This window comes from Colobus angolensis, unplaced genomic scaffold (assembly GCF_000951035.1).
Source record: "Colobus angolensis palliatus isolate OR3802 unplaced genomic scaffold, Cang.pa_1.0 Scaffold510, whole genome shotgun sequence".
In the NCBI taxonomy this organism is placed as follows: Eukaryota; Metazoa; Chordata; class Mammalia; order Primates; family Cercopithecidae; genus Colobus; species Colobus angolensis.
The window spans coordinates 23,342-39,149 of NW_012118600.1; the positions used below are offsets into that span (position 1 = coordinate 23,342).

Sequence of the window (15,808 nt, forward strand, 5' to 3'; positions counted from 1 at the left end):
CACGCCTGTAATCCCAGCACTTTGGGAGGCCGAGGCGGGCGGATCACAAGGTCAGGAGATCGAGACCAGCCTGGCCAACATGGTGCAATCCCATCTCTACTAAAAATACAAAATTAGCCGGGTGTGATGGTGCGCACCTGTAATCCCAGCTACTCAGGAGGCTGAGGCAGGAGAATCGCGTGAACCTGGGAGGCAGAGGTTACAGTGAGCCGAGATCGCGCCACTGCATTCCAAACTGGGCAACAGAGCAAGACTGTGTCTCAAAACAAAAAAAATCTGATGTGTGGGTCACAAACACAATTGCAGTATTTCTATGGGCCAATTGTGAAGAGGCAGGCACAACCTGATGTGATACTACTGCTCCTTACACCCCTCACTGCGTACTAGAGGATGTACTGATGAGGGAACTGGTTCATACCCCAGCACAACCTGGAAATGCACATGTCTCAGCAGATTTGACCTAGGAAGGAGAATATGATGTTTATGGGCTTTATAGGAGGGTTCAGCCCAGATTCAGCCAGTTTCAGAAGTAGTTGGTCAAGTACAAGTGGGAGAAGGAATGGTCTTGGGGATTAGTATTCATTGTCAGTCATTGATTTTACACAGGGCTGGGGAGGAGCAATTGGGACTAAGGACACCTGCTAGAGGGGTTGGGAGGCGAAAGCCAGAGATACATGATGGTCATGCTGGACATTCTCAATTCTTCATCTTCTCTCCCAGTGTCTGCAGTAGTGACTGATAACTGAGTGACAGTTCAGTGTGGTGTGGAGGAAGCATCCTATGGCGGGGTTTAGATGGAGGACCGAAAGGACCCTAGGAATGAATCATTGCCTGTGGTTTTGAGAGAGCAATGTGTTTGTAGTGACACCAGGGACCGTGTTGGAGGGTGTTCAGGCAGTGGCAATGCTGACCATGGGAAGCAAGTTTGCGGGGAAGGACTTGAGGCCCCAAGTGGCAGTGTCCCAGTGTGGTTACTCATGTTCTGGGCTTAGCAGACTTGGCACAGACTTGGCAGAGAGGAATCTGCCCAGAGTCTCCTGCATTTCCAGCCAGAGGAATAAAGGGACCAAGGCAAGCCAATCCAGTTCAGAGTAGACCTCCGCTGCTTGTGTGAGAAACACACTCACCCCAAACCCAAAGAATGGACTAAAAGGCATTAAGAACAGTGAAAGGGAGACTTTCATTAACAGTTTTGCAAGATCAGGGGGTCTGGTGTAGGCAGGCACATCTAGGGGTAGTCACAACAGGTAATTTATCTCCTTGCTCTCAAGTCCCTCCTCCCACTCATTGGTCAAGTACTATGGGGTTACAATCTTCCCAGATGTCGTCTAAGTTTCATTATCCCCCTTACAAGGTTAAACCCTGGTCCCCTTCCCTGCTTAAGTTTTGATTTCCAATAATGAAACTTTCTTCCCTTTTATGGCCTGAACCCTCTTCTACATTCTGTGCACCTATTGTGACCTTCTAGGTGCATGAGCCATGCGGTTTGTTACATTTGCAGGCTGGCTCTCAGTCCTTAGATTTATCATGCCTTGAAAATGGGCTATTTAAAATATTTTCTCACACTTGGCAGCCGTGGTCGTGTATGAATGTTGCTTGCCCTCTCTGAACTGCAGATACATTAAGAGACAGGAATGATCATTCCTCTCTACTCTTTTTGAGGGGAAGGAGGAATAAGTAAATGAGGTAATCCTTAGGAAGCTGGTCAATATTAGCTCCACATGAAAACAGTAGTCTTGGCCAGGTGTGGTAGCTCACGCCTGTAATCCCTGCACTTTGGGAGGGCGAGGCGGGTGGATCACGAGGTCAGGAGTTCGAGACCAGCCTGACCAACATGGTGAAACCCCATCTCTACTAAAAATACAAAAATTAGCTGGGTATGGTGGCGCGCACCTGTAATCTCAGCTACTCAGGAGGCTGAGGCAGGAGAATCGCTTAAACCCGGGAGGCAGAAGTTGCATTGAGCCGAAACTGCACCACTGCACTCCAGCCTGGGTGACAGAGGGAGACTCTGTCTCAAAAAAACAAACAAACAAAAGAAATTAGTAGTCTTGATTGTCAGCATCCAGGGAAGTGTGCACAGTGCCGTGAGGAGCCTGAGAAGGGCTCTCAGAAGAGTCAAAGGGAAATGGGGTCTGGCACCAAGCACAGACAGAATAGAAAGGTAGTGGAGCTGAACTCCCCAAGACCCTAGGTCCTGCAGTCTGGGTTTGAATCCGGGATTCCCTGTTTCTCTCCATGGGTTTATTTTTATTTTTTATTTTTATTGTTTTTGAGACAGAGTCTCGCTCTGTCGCCCGGGCTGGAGTGCAGTGGCTGGATCTCAGCTCACTGCAAGCTCCGCCTCCCGGGTTCACGCCATTCTCCTGCCTCAGCCTCCCGAGTAGCTGGGACTACAGGCGCCGCCACCTCGCCCGGCTAGTTTTTTGTGTTTTTTCGTAGAGACGGGGTTTCACCGTGTTCGCCAGGATGGTCTCGATCTCCTGACCTCGTGATCCGCCCGTCTCGGCCTCCCAAAGTGCTGGGATTACAGGCGTGAGCCACCGCGCCCGGCCTCTCTCCATGGGTTTGTAAGGAAGCGACACACTCTTGGGGGCTTTCTACTCCTGTGCGAGATGGAGATAATGAGTGGAGCCACCCAGGGGCCATGAAGATGATGTACAGAGCTGAGGTCACAGAGCATGGGTCAGACAGGGCTTCATGCAGAGCCACTGTGGTGGTTGGCAGCTGTTGTTACGGTTGTGATTGCCCTCAATTCATGAAGGGAGGGGAGATTCCTTTGGGAATGGGGACCAATGGGGAGAGGGGGATGGAGATATTTACAGCTCAGACCCCATTTTCAAGGGCTGCAGGTCTCCCTCACCCACCCCATGTACTTTGCTCATCATGCCACTGGGATCCTGGCCCAACCAGCTTCCAACCCGGCTGTCCCAGCCAGGAGGTCCTACGGGGACACAAGGCCCAAAGATGTGAAAATATCCAAAATGAAACAGAAAAAAAAAAAACAAAAAACAGAATACTACCAAAAAGTGTGTTCTGGAAAGAGAGGCAAAACTGAGACAGAAGCAGTATCTGTTTAGATAATCCCAGAAAATTTTCAAAAATTGGTAAAAGGTATAAAACTCTGCATATCTCAGAGATAATAAATATGAAGAAAAGCACATACATACATATTTTAGTTAGCAAGACTTCTAAGAAACAAAGCCAAGGACAAAATATTAAAGGTGGCCAGGGCTGAGGATAAACACACTGCTTTCAAAAGAGCAATGATTTGAGCTTACTCCTCGAAAGAAATGATGGGAGCCAGATGGCAATGGAAGGATAACTTTCATGTGCTGTGAACGAACACCAGTCTCAACCTGGAATATTCTGCCCACCTTAAATGTTCTTCAAAAATGAATGACAGGTAAATATATCTTCAGAGAAAAAAAAAAGAATCTATAGCTAGCAAATCTAGTCTAACAGAATAATAAAGGGAAGTCTTTGGGCAGAAAGAAATGGTGTGAGAGGGAAATACAGAATTGTGTGAAGGAATGAAGAACAACATAAGCGGATAACAAAGATAAACATCAGTAAATATTAATTTAATACTGGTTTATACTGTCAATTTAATGGCAGTCAAATTGGGAACCCATGCCCAGAAGGATGATGGTTCCTATTTTTCCAAATCTTCCAATAACTGTTTCCTCCATACAGGAGAAATGCTAGACTTTCGTTCATACATTCTCCTACTGAATAATGAAGACTAAATTCTCCTTTGTGGAGACATCATGAGTTAAAAGCACTCTATAGTAACCCTGGTACAATCACGTGACACAAAAGGAAGGGGTGTCCTTTTACATTTTTTTGAAGCACTTTTTTTTTTAAGTGCAAATATGGGAAAGACTAGCATCTCTAAGTAGTGACATTTGTCATAAAATGTGTAGGGGAGCATTAAATCTGTAATGTAACTTTTCTAGACAGCAAAGCATGGTAAGTTTGACTGCTCAGTTGCCCACAAAATGATCAGAGATTATTGTTAGAATAGGGGAAAGGAAAATGATGTTTACTTACAGATAGCAGAGGAGACTAACGTAAATCAATGTATATATTAGATAAAGGTCCCTGAGGATAGAAGAAATAGAATCCATAGGGGAAAAAAAAAAACGCCATGTCAAAAATACTGAAGGAAAACCATTATGAATTGGAATCTTGCTTCAACTGCTAATATCTACGTTGCAGAACTTCACCCAATTCAGTCAAGAAAACTATACAAACAATGTTGAGTTTACATTCTAGTGAGGGGGAGGAAAACAAGTGTATCCAGTAATTATAAATGTACTAGAAAGTGAAACAGTAAGAACAGAGTGTGACTGGTGGAGGGAGACCTCAAAGGACATGGCATTTGAGTTTACCAGAATGATGGGGAACCAGCCATGAAATATGATCATACTGCTGAAACTAACAGATTTAAAATGTATGCTGGGCAACAAGAGCCAAACTCCATCTCAGAAAAAAAAAAAAAGGCCAGGCGCAGTGGCTCATGCCTGTAATCCCAGCACTTTGGGAGGCCGAGCCAGGTGGATCACGAGGTCAAGAGTTCGAGAACAGCCTGGTCAACATGGTGAGACCCCCTGTCTCTACTAAAAATAAGAAAATTAGCCAGGCGTGGTAGCGGGTGCCTGTAGTCCCAGCTATTCGGGAGGCTGAGGAGGAGAACCGCTTGAACCCGGGGGGTGGAGGATGTAGTCAGCCGAGATTGCGCCACTGCACTCCAGCCTGGGCAACAGAGTGAGACTCCATTTCAAAAAAACAAACACAAAAACAAAAAAAAAAAATTGTATGGTTAGTTATTTTCACCTGTACTTCTAAAACAATTACAATTCCTACTATAATCTTACCAACCTGTGGTGCTACCCTATGGAATTCAGGATATCAAGGCATATAGGACCTGGGGAACAGATTTCCCCCACTAGCACTGAACACAATGCAATATTCCTTGTGAACAAGAGAACAATTTCATGTTGCTTTCAGAAGCACCAAAGGATGTCATAGTAACTGCTGCCTACTCAGGCTGACCTCTATGGCATCCAGGATATAAATTAGGACAATACCCTGTAGTTTTTTCTTGGAGGCCTTGAATAGCAATGAAAACTAGGCTCAAACTAGAGAGAGAGCTATATTCTGCCCTCCTACTGCCCCTGTCTCTGTTGAGCTACACAATAGGAATCTCCAAAAAAAGTTATTCACCCCTTCATGTTAGCAGAACCCAACTGTTTTGTTAGCAGAACCCATACAGTGACTAGAACCCCCAAGATTTATGAGGCCTTTATTATTGTACAAACCAAGGCAGTAAGAAGCAGGTGGTTCCCACAGTTGGTGATCTGGAGGCTGGAACACTCTATCAAGAGTCATGTGACACCAACAATATCCTGAAATACGTAGTCCCTCTTTTCAGGTCACCAGCAGAGTCCTCTGGGCCAAACCGGGTCAGGTCCATGGCCTAACTCATCAGAAAGGGAAACAAAAAAGAAAGGAATAAATGCTTAGGCTATTTACAAATTCCTCCCACGAATGGGAGAACACCAAGGTTCACTTACCTGAATACACTGGGGTGGGCGAGTGGTGCACACTGGTGGTCACCTGCCAGGCAGTAGAGGTAAAATGGCTTCCACTACAGTATTAGCAGAGACATACATCTGACATGGGCTCTGGGCAGGGCAAAAGGTGCAATGCAGTTCCCACATACCCGGAATTCATGCAGATGTTCAGATATAGGATGTTCAATTCAGGCTGATGCCACCCTCATAAGGGATCTCCTTCAGAACTGTTATATCAACTGGACATCCCTACATATCAAAGGTGTCTTTCCCTTGTGCATTCTGTGGCACTCAATGAGATACGGCCTTCAGCTGAAGCTTTCTCACATTCACTGTGTACTCAAGGACTTTCTCCAGGGTGCTAACAGATTTTCCACATCTGCCACTCAAGGCTTTTATTGACTATGAATTCTCTGATGTTTAATAAGGCTAGAGTTATGGCTAAAGGATTTCCCACATTCAGTGCACTCATAAGGCTTCTCCCCAGTGTGGACCCTTCTGTGCTTAATGAGGCCGGAATTTTGAGTAAAGGATTTCCCACATTCACTGCATTCATAGGGTCTTGATCCAGTGTGAACTCTCTGGTGTTTTCGGAGACTGGAGCTGTAAGGAAAGAACTTCCCACATTCACTGCACTCATAAGGCCTCTCCCCAGTGTGAACTCCCCGATGTTGAAGGAGTGCAGACCTTTGGCTAAAGGATTTCCCACATTCGCTGCACTTATAAGGCCTTTCTCCAGTGTGAACTCTGTGGTGTTCAATAAGGCTAGAGTTTTGGCTAAATGACTTCCCACATTCGCTGCACTCGTAAGGCCTGGATCCACTGTGAACTTTCTGGTGCTTTATGAGACTGGAATGATATGTAAAGAACTTCCCACATTCACTACACTCATAAGGCCTCTCCCCAGTGTGAACTCCCCGATGTTGAAGGAGTGCAGACCTTTGGCTAAAGGATTTCCCACATTCACTGCACTCATATGGCCTTTCCCCAGTGTGAACTCTCCGATGTTTAATGAGGTTAGACTTGTTGCTAAATAATTTTCCACATTCATCACATTCATGAGGTCGTACTGCAGTGTGAACTCTCCGGTGCTGAATGAGACTAGAGCTTTGCCTAAAGGACTTCCCACACTCTCCACATTCATAAGGTTTTTCTCCAGTGTGAACTCTCCAATGGTCATTGAGGCTGTAGCTTTTGCTAAAGGATTTCCCACATTCACTGCATATGTAACATCTTTCTGTAGTGAGCGTTCTCTGCTGCTGAACAAGTGTGTGTTTACGGCTGAATGCTTTTGTGTACTCTCCACAGTTGTAATGAGTTTTTCTTCTGTGACTGACGGCCCCACCGTGGCTTCTGCTATTTGATTGGTCCCCAGTGTGAGTGGCCTGTTGATGGAGAAATCCCAACTTGGCCAGGAAGTCCCTCCCAGCTTCTCTGCAGGTGGAAGGCTCCCCTGACACGTGGAATGTGCAGGTCTTCACAAACAAGGCTCTGCCCACATTGCTTCTGAAATGTTTTTCTCCAAGGTGCTGCTTGCGGTGATGAACATCTGCAATGAAATACAATTACTTCTCACATGCCCCACCCCTCTATAATTTCTGCCTGTCATGTGTCCCCTCGGACCCAGCCAAGAGCAAAATGTCTCTCAAGACCAAGCTACACGTCTCACGGGGGTGGGTGGGCTTCTGGGGAGAAAGACCTGCCTTGGAAGTCCTGAGCTGGGTCACTCCTTCTAAAGAAATGCTCTGCTCAGAAGGTGCCTCCTCATCCACCACTTGCTTTTATGCCAAAAACCTAAAAGCAAGAAATGCTAGTGAAGTGCACATTAACTATGGTGGGAGGGGGCAGCCCCTGTACAAGTGTGTGTATGACAAACTCAGGAACAAGTCCATAGGATTGTTTGCATGACAGTAGAGTTGGGTTCGGGCTGCAGATGAGGCTGCATAGCAATTCTAGGCTATAAAGATTACAAGAATGGGCTGGGTGCGGTGGCTCATGCCTGTAATCCTAGCACTATGGGAAGCCAAGGCGGGCCGATAAACAAAGTCAGGAGTTTGAGACTAGCCTGGCCAATATGATGAAACCCCGTCTCTACTAAAAATACAAAAATTAGCCTGGCGTGGTGGTGGGTGCCTGTAGTCCCAGCTACTTAGGAGTCTGAGGCAGGAGAATCGCTTGAACCTGGGAGGCGGAGGTTACAGCAAGCTAAGATTGCACCACTGCACTCCAGCCTGGGCGACAGAAGGAGACTCCGTCTCAAAAAACAAACAAACAAACAAACAAAAAAACAAAAGAGGCCGGGCGCGGAGGCTCAAGCCTGTAATCCCAGCACTTTGGGAGGCTGAGACGGGCGGATCACAAGGTCAGGAGATCAAGACCATCCTGGCTAACACGGTGAAACCCCGTCTCTACTAAAAAATACAAAAAACTAGCTGGGCGAGGTGGCGGGCGCCTGTAGTCCCAGCTACTCGTGAGGCTGAGGCAGGAGAGTGGCGTAAACCCGGGAGGCGGAGCTTGCAGTGAGCTGAGATCCGGCCACTGCACTCCAGCCTGGGCCACAGAGCGAGACTCCGTCTCAAAAAAAAAACAAAAAACAAAAGATTACAAGAATGTGGGAGAACTCAAGAGGTAAAGGCCACAACCATGAGGTATCACAAAGAGAGAGAGGCAGGGTCTAATACTAAATCCTCTGCAAACAACTTTTGCAGAAGCTTATCTGCTGGTGACACTTGAGTGCTATGTAGAATAGTATATGCAAGCCCAAGGAAATACAACTGCAATGCAGCAGCTGTCCTTCAAGGACTGTTTAAGAGTATGTGCAAGGCCGGGCGCAGTGGCTCACACCTGTAATCCCAGCACTTTGGGAGGTCAAGGCGGGTGGATCACGAGGTCAGGAGTTCAAGATCAACTTGGCCAAGATGGTGAAACCCCATCTCTAAAAAAATACAAAAATTAGCTGGGTGCAGTGGCAGGCGCCTGTAATCCCAGCTACTCAGGAGGCTGAGGCAGGAGAATCACTTCTCACATGCCCCACCCCTCTATAATTTCTGCCTGTTATGTGTCCCCTCGGACCCAGCCAAGTCCTGGGAGGCAGAGGTTGCAGTAAGCCGAGATCACGCCACTGCAATCCAGCCTGGGTGACAGAGTGAGACTCCGTCTCAAAAAACAAACAAAAAAATAGTATGTGCCTACCTCATGACACACTATGTAGAGACTAACGTTGGAAAGAACTGCAGATGTAGCAGTGAGAAAAACAGGTAAAATATGGAGTCCAGAGATGTGAGGATTAGCCCCAGGCTGGATGTTAACAGCAGAAGTGACAAGCAGTAGAGCTGACATGTCAGCAAAATGTCAAGAATGGTGAAGGGAAACCGGAAGTGAGCTGTGACCACTGGCATTGGCACCAAAATGCTCGCCAAACAGAATAGGTTGCTGTTATGATACGGCATCTGGATAATGTAAGTACTAAGGGAAGAAAGAACAGAAGAGCAGCCTGCACTGTCCCACAAAAAACTCAGCACATGACAGCCCACAGGAAAAACACACACACAAATACTACAAAGAAAATTTCAGAGGAATACTTTTTTTTTTTTTTTTGAGACGGAGTCTTGCTCTGTCGCCCGGGCTGGAGTGCAGTGGCCGGATCTCAGCTCACTGCAAGCTCCGCCTCCCAGGTTTACGCCATTCTCCTGCCTCAGCCTCCCGAGTAGCTGGGACTACAGGCGCCTGCCACCTCGCCCGGCTAGTTTTTTGTATTTTTTAGTAGAGACGGGGTTTCACCGTGTTAGCCAGGATGGTCTCGATCTCCTGACCTCGTGATCCGCCCGTCTCGGCCTCCCAAAGTGCTGGGATTACAGGCTTGAGCCACCGCGCCCGGCCTCAGAGGAATACTTTCTAAGAAGAGTCCATGGTCTACATAAGTAGTGACCGTGTCAGTGACAATAACCTCTGCCATAGGCAGTCATGACGAAATGCCAGCTATGGGATGGAAGTAGTAGCTGGGGCACACAGGATCCTCAGATCTGGAAAAAGTCACCCAGACATGGAGGGGACAATCAAGGTGGGATGCACTTGGGTGACTGCAAGACTGCAGACTCTGCATCCTTCCCTGTGAGGCTGTGGGGAGACAGGTATGGGGGCTCCTCAAGGAGAGGAGAAGACAGTATGTACACCTTAGTTTTACCAATGACAGAACTACGCAGGGACCTGAGAAAGAAGCAGAGCCCATAGTCTTGTCATGAGAAGGACAGACCTGCCGACAGGGAAAAGGGGAAGGGCACAGACCAGCTAAGGGCCCAGGAATGGGTAAAAGAACCTTACCTAGGGAGGTTAAAAGAGCCAAGTTCTCCAGCATCACATCCCGGTACAGGCATCTTTGAGCCTCATCAAGGAGACCCCATTCCTCCCAGGAGAAGTGTACGGCCACATCTTCAAAGGTCACAGTGCCCTGCCACAATGAGAACAGATGAAACCACCAAGAGCCCCTACCCCAAGGACCCACAATGCATACCCCCACATCTTTACCCCATGCCCATTCTCTTCCCAAGGTCCCCAACTGAGAGGAGAAACCAGCACAGGGATAAATAGGCATCTAAGCGGGAGGCCTGGCATGGAAGGATCCATACTATCACATCATGAAATCCCCTGGAATGTCCAAGGTCATCTAAGTCTCAATACCAGGGCCCTGCAGCTGTCACTTACTCCCTTTCCAGATGCACGTCATTCTTCAGAATACACATCCCTCCTATCTCCAGACACCACAGCCCCAAGCCCAGGGCTGCCACCTCACTGCCCACACCATAGGCATCTCCCTGTTCTTACCCCCCCATGTCACTGTCTTAATCTCATCCTCTTTACCCCATTAGTGAAGGCAGGATTGCCACACTAGGGTTATGGATATGGCCAAATACACACTACCTGACACTAGAAAGATGATACAGCAGCGGGGCACAGTGGCTCATGCCTGTAATCCCAGCACTTTGGGAGGCCGAGGTGGGCGGATCACGAGGTCAGGAGTTCAAGACCAGCCTGACCAATATGGTGAAACCCCATCTCTACTAAAAATACAAAAATTAGCTGGGCGTGGTGGTGGGTGCCTGTAATCCCAGCTACTTGGGAGGCTGAGGCAGGAGAATTGCTTGAACCCGGGAGGCAGAGGTTGCAGTGAGCTGAGATTGTGAAACTGCACTCCAGTCTGGGCGACAGAGCGAGACTCCATCTCAAAAAAAAAAAAAGATGATACAACAGTTTATTAATCATATGTCCATAGAACCTGGGAGATGAGGACAACATGTACCACACAGGGTCACATGGGGCTCTAGTCCAGAAAAAAAGTGAATAACCAAAAGCTGTGGAATGCAAGCACTTTGAAAACAAAAAGATCAAGTGCCCCTGGTTCCCACAATGGGCTTCTTTGGAAAACTCCATGGCCTGGTAGGGAGCTGAAATCTGCTACAAAGTGATAGGCAGAAACTGTGCCTGGTCCCCTTGATAAAAAAGGTTGTCTGTCTGGGAGAAGAGTAGGGAGGGAAACTTGTACTCAGGTCATTTGATGTCACCCTGATTTTACCAGAGGTCATACTGGGCCTTAATTTTAGACTTTACACCATAACTTAGCACACAGCATCGAGGATATGCTTGACAAATTCAAACAGGATCTAATACTACCCTAGATCTCCCGGGGCAGCCACTAGTGGTAGCAGACCCAAATCCTATGAAGGCTTCCTGGCTGGCTCCATTTTTTGCCTCAGACTTAGGCCACACAGAACCACATGTGCATCTCAGATACACATGGCCGTATTACACTTCTGTGATGTGCTTGCTATCCCCTCGGCAGTGACAGCCTTCTTCTGTCCACTTAACACTCAAAGACTAGCTCCACTGATCACCTGCCCGAGGCCAAGTGACTGTCACAGATGACCACATTGGCACCTGGCCTTATCCTCCAGGTTGAATAAAACACTCCCGGCCCCATCAAAGTCATCAAAAAATCCTGGTGATTCCGCAGAATGCTGAATAAGCACTAAGGAAAAAAAGGGCAGCCATTTGCCTCAAATACACCTAGGCCTCTGCATTCACCTTACATCCACTCTTTCCTTGAAAGCGTATGCCACCTGCCCAACTATCCTCTCCAAACACCGTACCTCCATAGCCACTAACCTCCCTTACCTCTGTTTAGAAAGCCCAAGAACATCACCCACTTATCCAACCAAAAGGCCTGGTCTTTAGCCCCCACTCTGCCCTTCCTGACCAAATAACCTGTACCACCATGCCTAAAGATTAAGCCTTCTAGGCTGGATGCGGTGGCTCACGCCTGTAATTCCAGAACTCTGGGTGGCTGAGGCGGGTGGATCACCTGAGGTCAGGAGTTTGAGACTAGCCTGACCAACATGGAGAAACCCCATCTCTACTAAATAAATATGAAATTAGCCGGGCGTTGTGGCGCATGCCTGTAATCCCACCTACATGGGAGGCTGAGGCAGGAGAATTGCTTGAACCCGGGAGGCGGAGGTTGTAATGAGCTAAGATCATGCCATTGCACTCCAGCCTGGGCAACAAGAGCAACACTCCATCTCAAAAAAAAAAAGAAAAAAAAAAGATTAACCCTTCTAAATGTAATCCACAGCTCACTCACCTTAGTCCACACAATAATCACCATATTTTGGATGTCTCCATTCTGAAGCACTCCCCAGATTTCCAGACCTGGGTGTTCAGCCACCTACTTAATGCCTACTTAATGTCTCTGAAACATCTCAAACTCTTACATGACCAAATAAAGCTCCTGTTGTCTCCAGTGAATATTACTGTTAATACCAACTTCTCCATCTCGGTTGAAGAACTGTGGGGTCATCGCTGAATCCTGTTTCACTCCCTCGCTGTCTACATCAGAAAATTTAGTTGCCCCCTTTAAAAATTTGCATCCAGAATGCAACACTTCTCCTAATCAATGACTCTGGTCCATTACCCTGGACTGGCTGTGGCTTCCACTCTGATCTTCTTTCCTCCTCCCTCAACCCCACAGTCTGCTCTCCACGCTAACAGGATGGACCCTGTTAGGACTTTAGCAAGATCACCTCCCTCTTTTAACCCATACCTCCCATTACCTCCAGAATAAGTACCCAGCTTTTCAGGCAACCACTGCAGTCCTGACTCCTTTCCCCTGCTCTTTGTTCCCAGCTAAAAGGAAAGAGATCTGTGGTTTCCTCAAAAATCTCAGCTTAGTTTTACTAAGCACTTCCGCCTCCTGATACCAGTGCCACAGATAACCTTTCACAAGTTTCCACTGGTTGCCAAAAATGGGAACACCTCAGTAAAACCCCTGGCGTGGACTTAGAGCCCTGGGCTTGGAATTTCTCCAGGGCACCAGACCCAGGATTGGGGTAACAGCACTTAAGAATACTGGAAAACCGCAATCCCAAGAACATGTGGGTACGGGTAGGGGCTCCTGAGGGACTGGAACACGCTCCACTTCCTATGTGAGTTCCCTACGCCCTTCTACAACTAGGAGAACCAGCGAAAAGAGGAATGCATCCCTGGTGAGACTCGATGGGCTCAAGCCTCCCTGTACCCCTGCCTGGCCCTGAACTCAGGCTGGCTGTTTTACTTTCGGGCCTCAGTGCTGTCACCTCTTGCCCACTACAGGGCAATGAAAAAAAGTTGCAGCCTCCCACTATCTCAATGTCCTCATCGCCCCATCGCTGCTCTTCCTGTGAACAGTCTGGAAAAGTTTTTAAACCCTAACAGGGCGGGCGCGGTGGCTCAGGCCTGTAATCCCAGCACTTTCGGAGGCCGAGGCAGGCGGGTCACTTGAGACCAGGAGTTCAAGACCAGCCTGGCCAAAATGGTGAAATCCCGTCTCCACTAAAAATACAAAAAAGTAGCCGGACGTTGTGACGCAGGCTTGTAATCCCAGCTGCTGGGGAGGCTGCGGCAGGAGAATCGCTTGAACCCAGGAGTCGGAGGTTGCAGTGACCGGAGATCGCGCCATTGCACTCCAGGCTGGGCGGTAAGAGCGAAACTCCGTCTCAAAGAAAAAACAAAAACTAACATAAATGGCGTCCCTCCTTCGTTCAAAACTCTGCGTGGCTTCTAGCGTCCTCACAATGAAGGTACAACCCTAGGAGTAACTCCGCCTCACATTCTTGGTTCCCTGCAGAAAACAGCCTTCCGAATCCTCCTGGCTCAGTGGCGCCTCCGACCTTTGCACGCGCCGGTTCCTCCGCCTGTCACGCCCTCGTCACACGCAGTGTCAGAAACGGGGCCCCACTCACGGGCGCCTCGGTGTCCCCGACCCTGGGCTGCGGGGACGCGAGCAGGCTCCCCTCACTGACGGCTTCAGTGGGTGGGGGAAGGCGTGTGAGGCGGTGAGACGCGGCACTCACCTGAGCGGGCGCCCTCAGAGCGGCCGCTGCCATCAGACTCTGGGGAGAGCTGGGCCGGGAGCCGCGGGCGACCAGGGTCGGGACCCGGGGATTCCCGGCCTGACGTGGGTCACCCAGGGCGGCGTCGCACGGCTTAGACGCTTTCGTGCAGCAGGGACGACGACTCCCCCCCGTCACGCCTTCGTGGCCCCAACCCGGCGCTCTGCTGTCTCTGATCCGGTGAACACACCCCAGAGAAGCCAAAATGGCCGCCACGAAGAGGACCCCCCCCCCCCAAAAGTCCCTCCCTTTCTTTTTGTGACTCTCGTGGAAAGTCGGTCTTCTGAGCTCTTACTGGCTTAGTGGCAGTGGCGTTCAACGCAGAGCATTCTGTGTAATGTAGTTTCCGTAGATTCCCGAGGTCGGGGCTGGGGACCCTCTGCACCAGCCTCTTGGAGTAAAAGCGAAGCTCCAGGGCGCTGGGCGATGAGAAATGGCTTATCCAGGTCCTAGGGCAGTGGAGGGGCTTCGCCCTTTCTTAAATGGGTCGTCATCAGACAGCGTATCAGAAGCGCCATCTGCAACTGATCACCCAAGTGTTTGGGGAATATTATTTCAAACTTCGTCAAGTTCAGCAGGCTCCTAGAGGCTAAAATTATCAGACGCTCCCTAAGGCTGCCAAACCAAATATGCAAATCATTCCGTAGAGCCATTCAGACACGAAATATATCCACCAATAGGGAAGCTAATAAACATTACCATATTAAGTTTATTACTTTTTCTTTTTTTCTTTTTTTTTAGACAGTTTCCCTCTGTCCCCAAGGCTGGAGTGCAGCAGCGCCATCTGGGATCACTGCAACCTTCGCCTCCCGGGTTCAAGCGATTCTTGTGCCTCAGCCTTCCAAGTAGCTGGGACTATAGGCGCACACCACCACGCTCAGGTAATTTTTTGTATTTTTAGTAGAGACGGGGTTGCACTATGGTGGTCCCAAACTCCTGACCCCAGGTGAGCTACCCGCCTCGGTCTCTCAAAGTGCTGGGATTACAGGCATAAACCACCGCACCCAGCCTCTATCATATTACATTTCAAATGTATGCACTCCGAAGCATTGAAGTCAGTCTGTGAACTCTTGGTCAGGGACAGGTGAAAAACTACTTCAGATAGTGGCATGATAGTGCCTCCAGAAGATAGAAGGGAAATGTTGGGTCACCTTGAAGCGGTAGTACAAAGGTAGAATTCTGTCTGTGATTCCAACAAAAAACATCTTTTGTCTGCATAGTCAATTTTTGTGTCTAATTACTGTGTCCAGTCAATAACTGTATCCAATTCACTGAGCAACACTTTTATCTATTTCATAATTCTTACTTGATATCTGAGATATGTTCAATTCCTTTTAGAAGTCTAACATCAATCTCAAAAAAACAATGAAAGAAATGCTGCTTTGATAAGAGACAAAGGGGAGAGGTGGGACTTCTTAACCAGAAAGCCGGTGAAATGCACTTGAAGGAAGTGAGAGATGAGCCATGTGCGTATTTTTAGAATAAATTCCAGGCAGAAGAAGCAGGTTACTAGAATGCCTGGATGGATGGAGACTTCACAGGGCTCTTCAGCATTGGAGGGCCTAGGGCTTCAACCCAGAAGGCCTTCATCTGCTTTGCTGGCTGCAGAGACACTCAGGGTGTATAGGTGAGAAATATCTATGGGATGGAGCTTGATTTCAGAAGAATTAATAACAGAAATTCCCACTAGGGACTTTTATGGCCCTCTGGCTGCATGACCCAAGCCAGCCTAGCCATTTATGCCAGGTAAATGCCAGCTGTAAAGACACGGAAAAATTTCAGAGTTTAAGCAGCACATTCTTTTTTTTT

General features: G+C 48.2%; 1 protein-coding gene across 1 annotated transcript; it reads right to left on the minus strand.

Moving 5' to 3' along the window:
• Positions 1-5,306: 5,306 nt before the first annotated feature.
• On the minus strand, positions 5,307-14,216 carry ZNF154 (zinc finger protein 154). Its single transcript, XM_011960446.1, has 4 exons — positions 13,961-14,216; positions 9,900-10,026; positions 5,580-7,128; positions 5,307-5,482 (listed from the first exon to the last, which is right to left on the minus strand). The coding sequence occupies exons 1-3, from the start codon at positions 13,991-13,993 to the stop codon at positions 5,975-5,977; spliced, it is 1,314 nt and encodes a 437-aa protein (XP_011815836.1). The 5' UTR covers positions 13,994-14,216; the 3' UTR covers positions 5,307-5,482; positions 5,580-5,974.
• Positions 14,217-15,808: the final 1,592 nt, after the last annotated feature.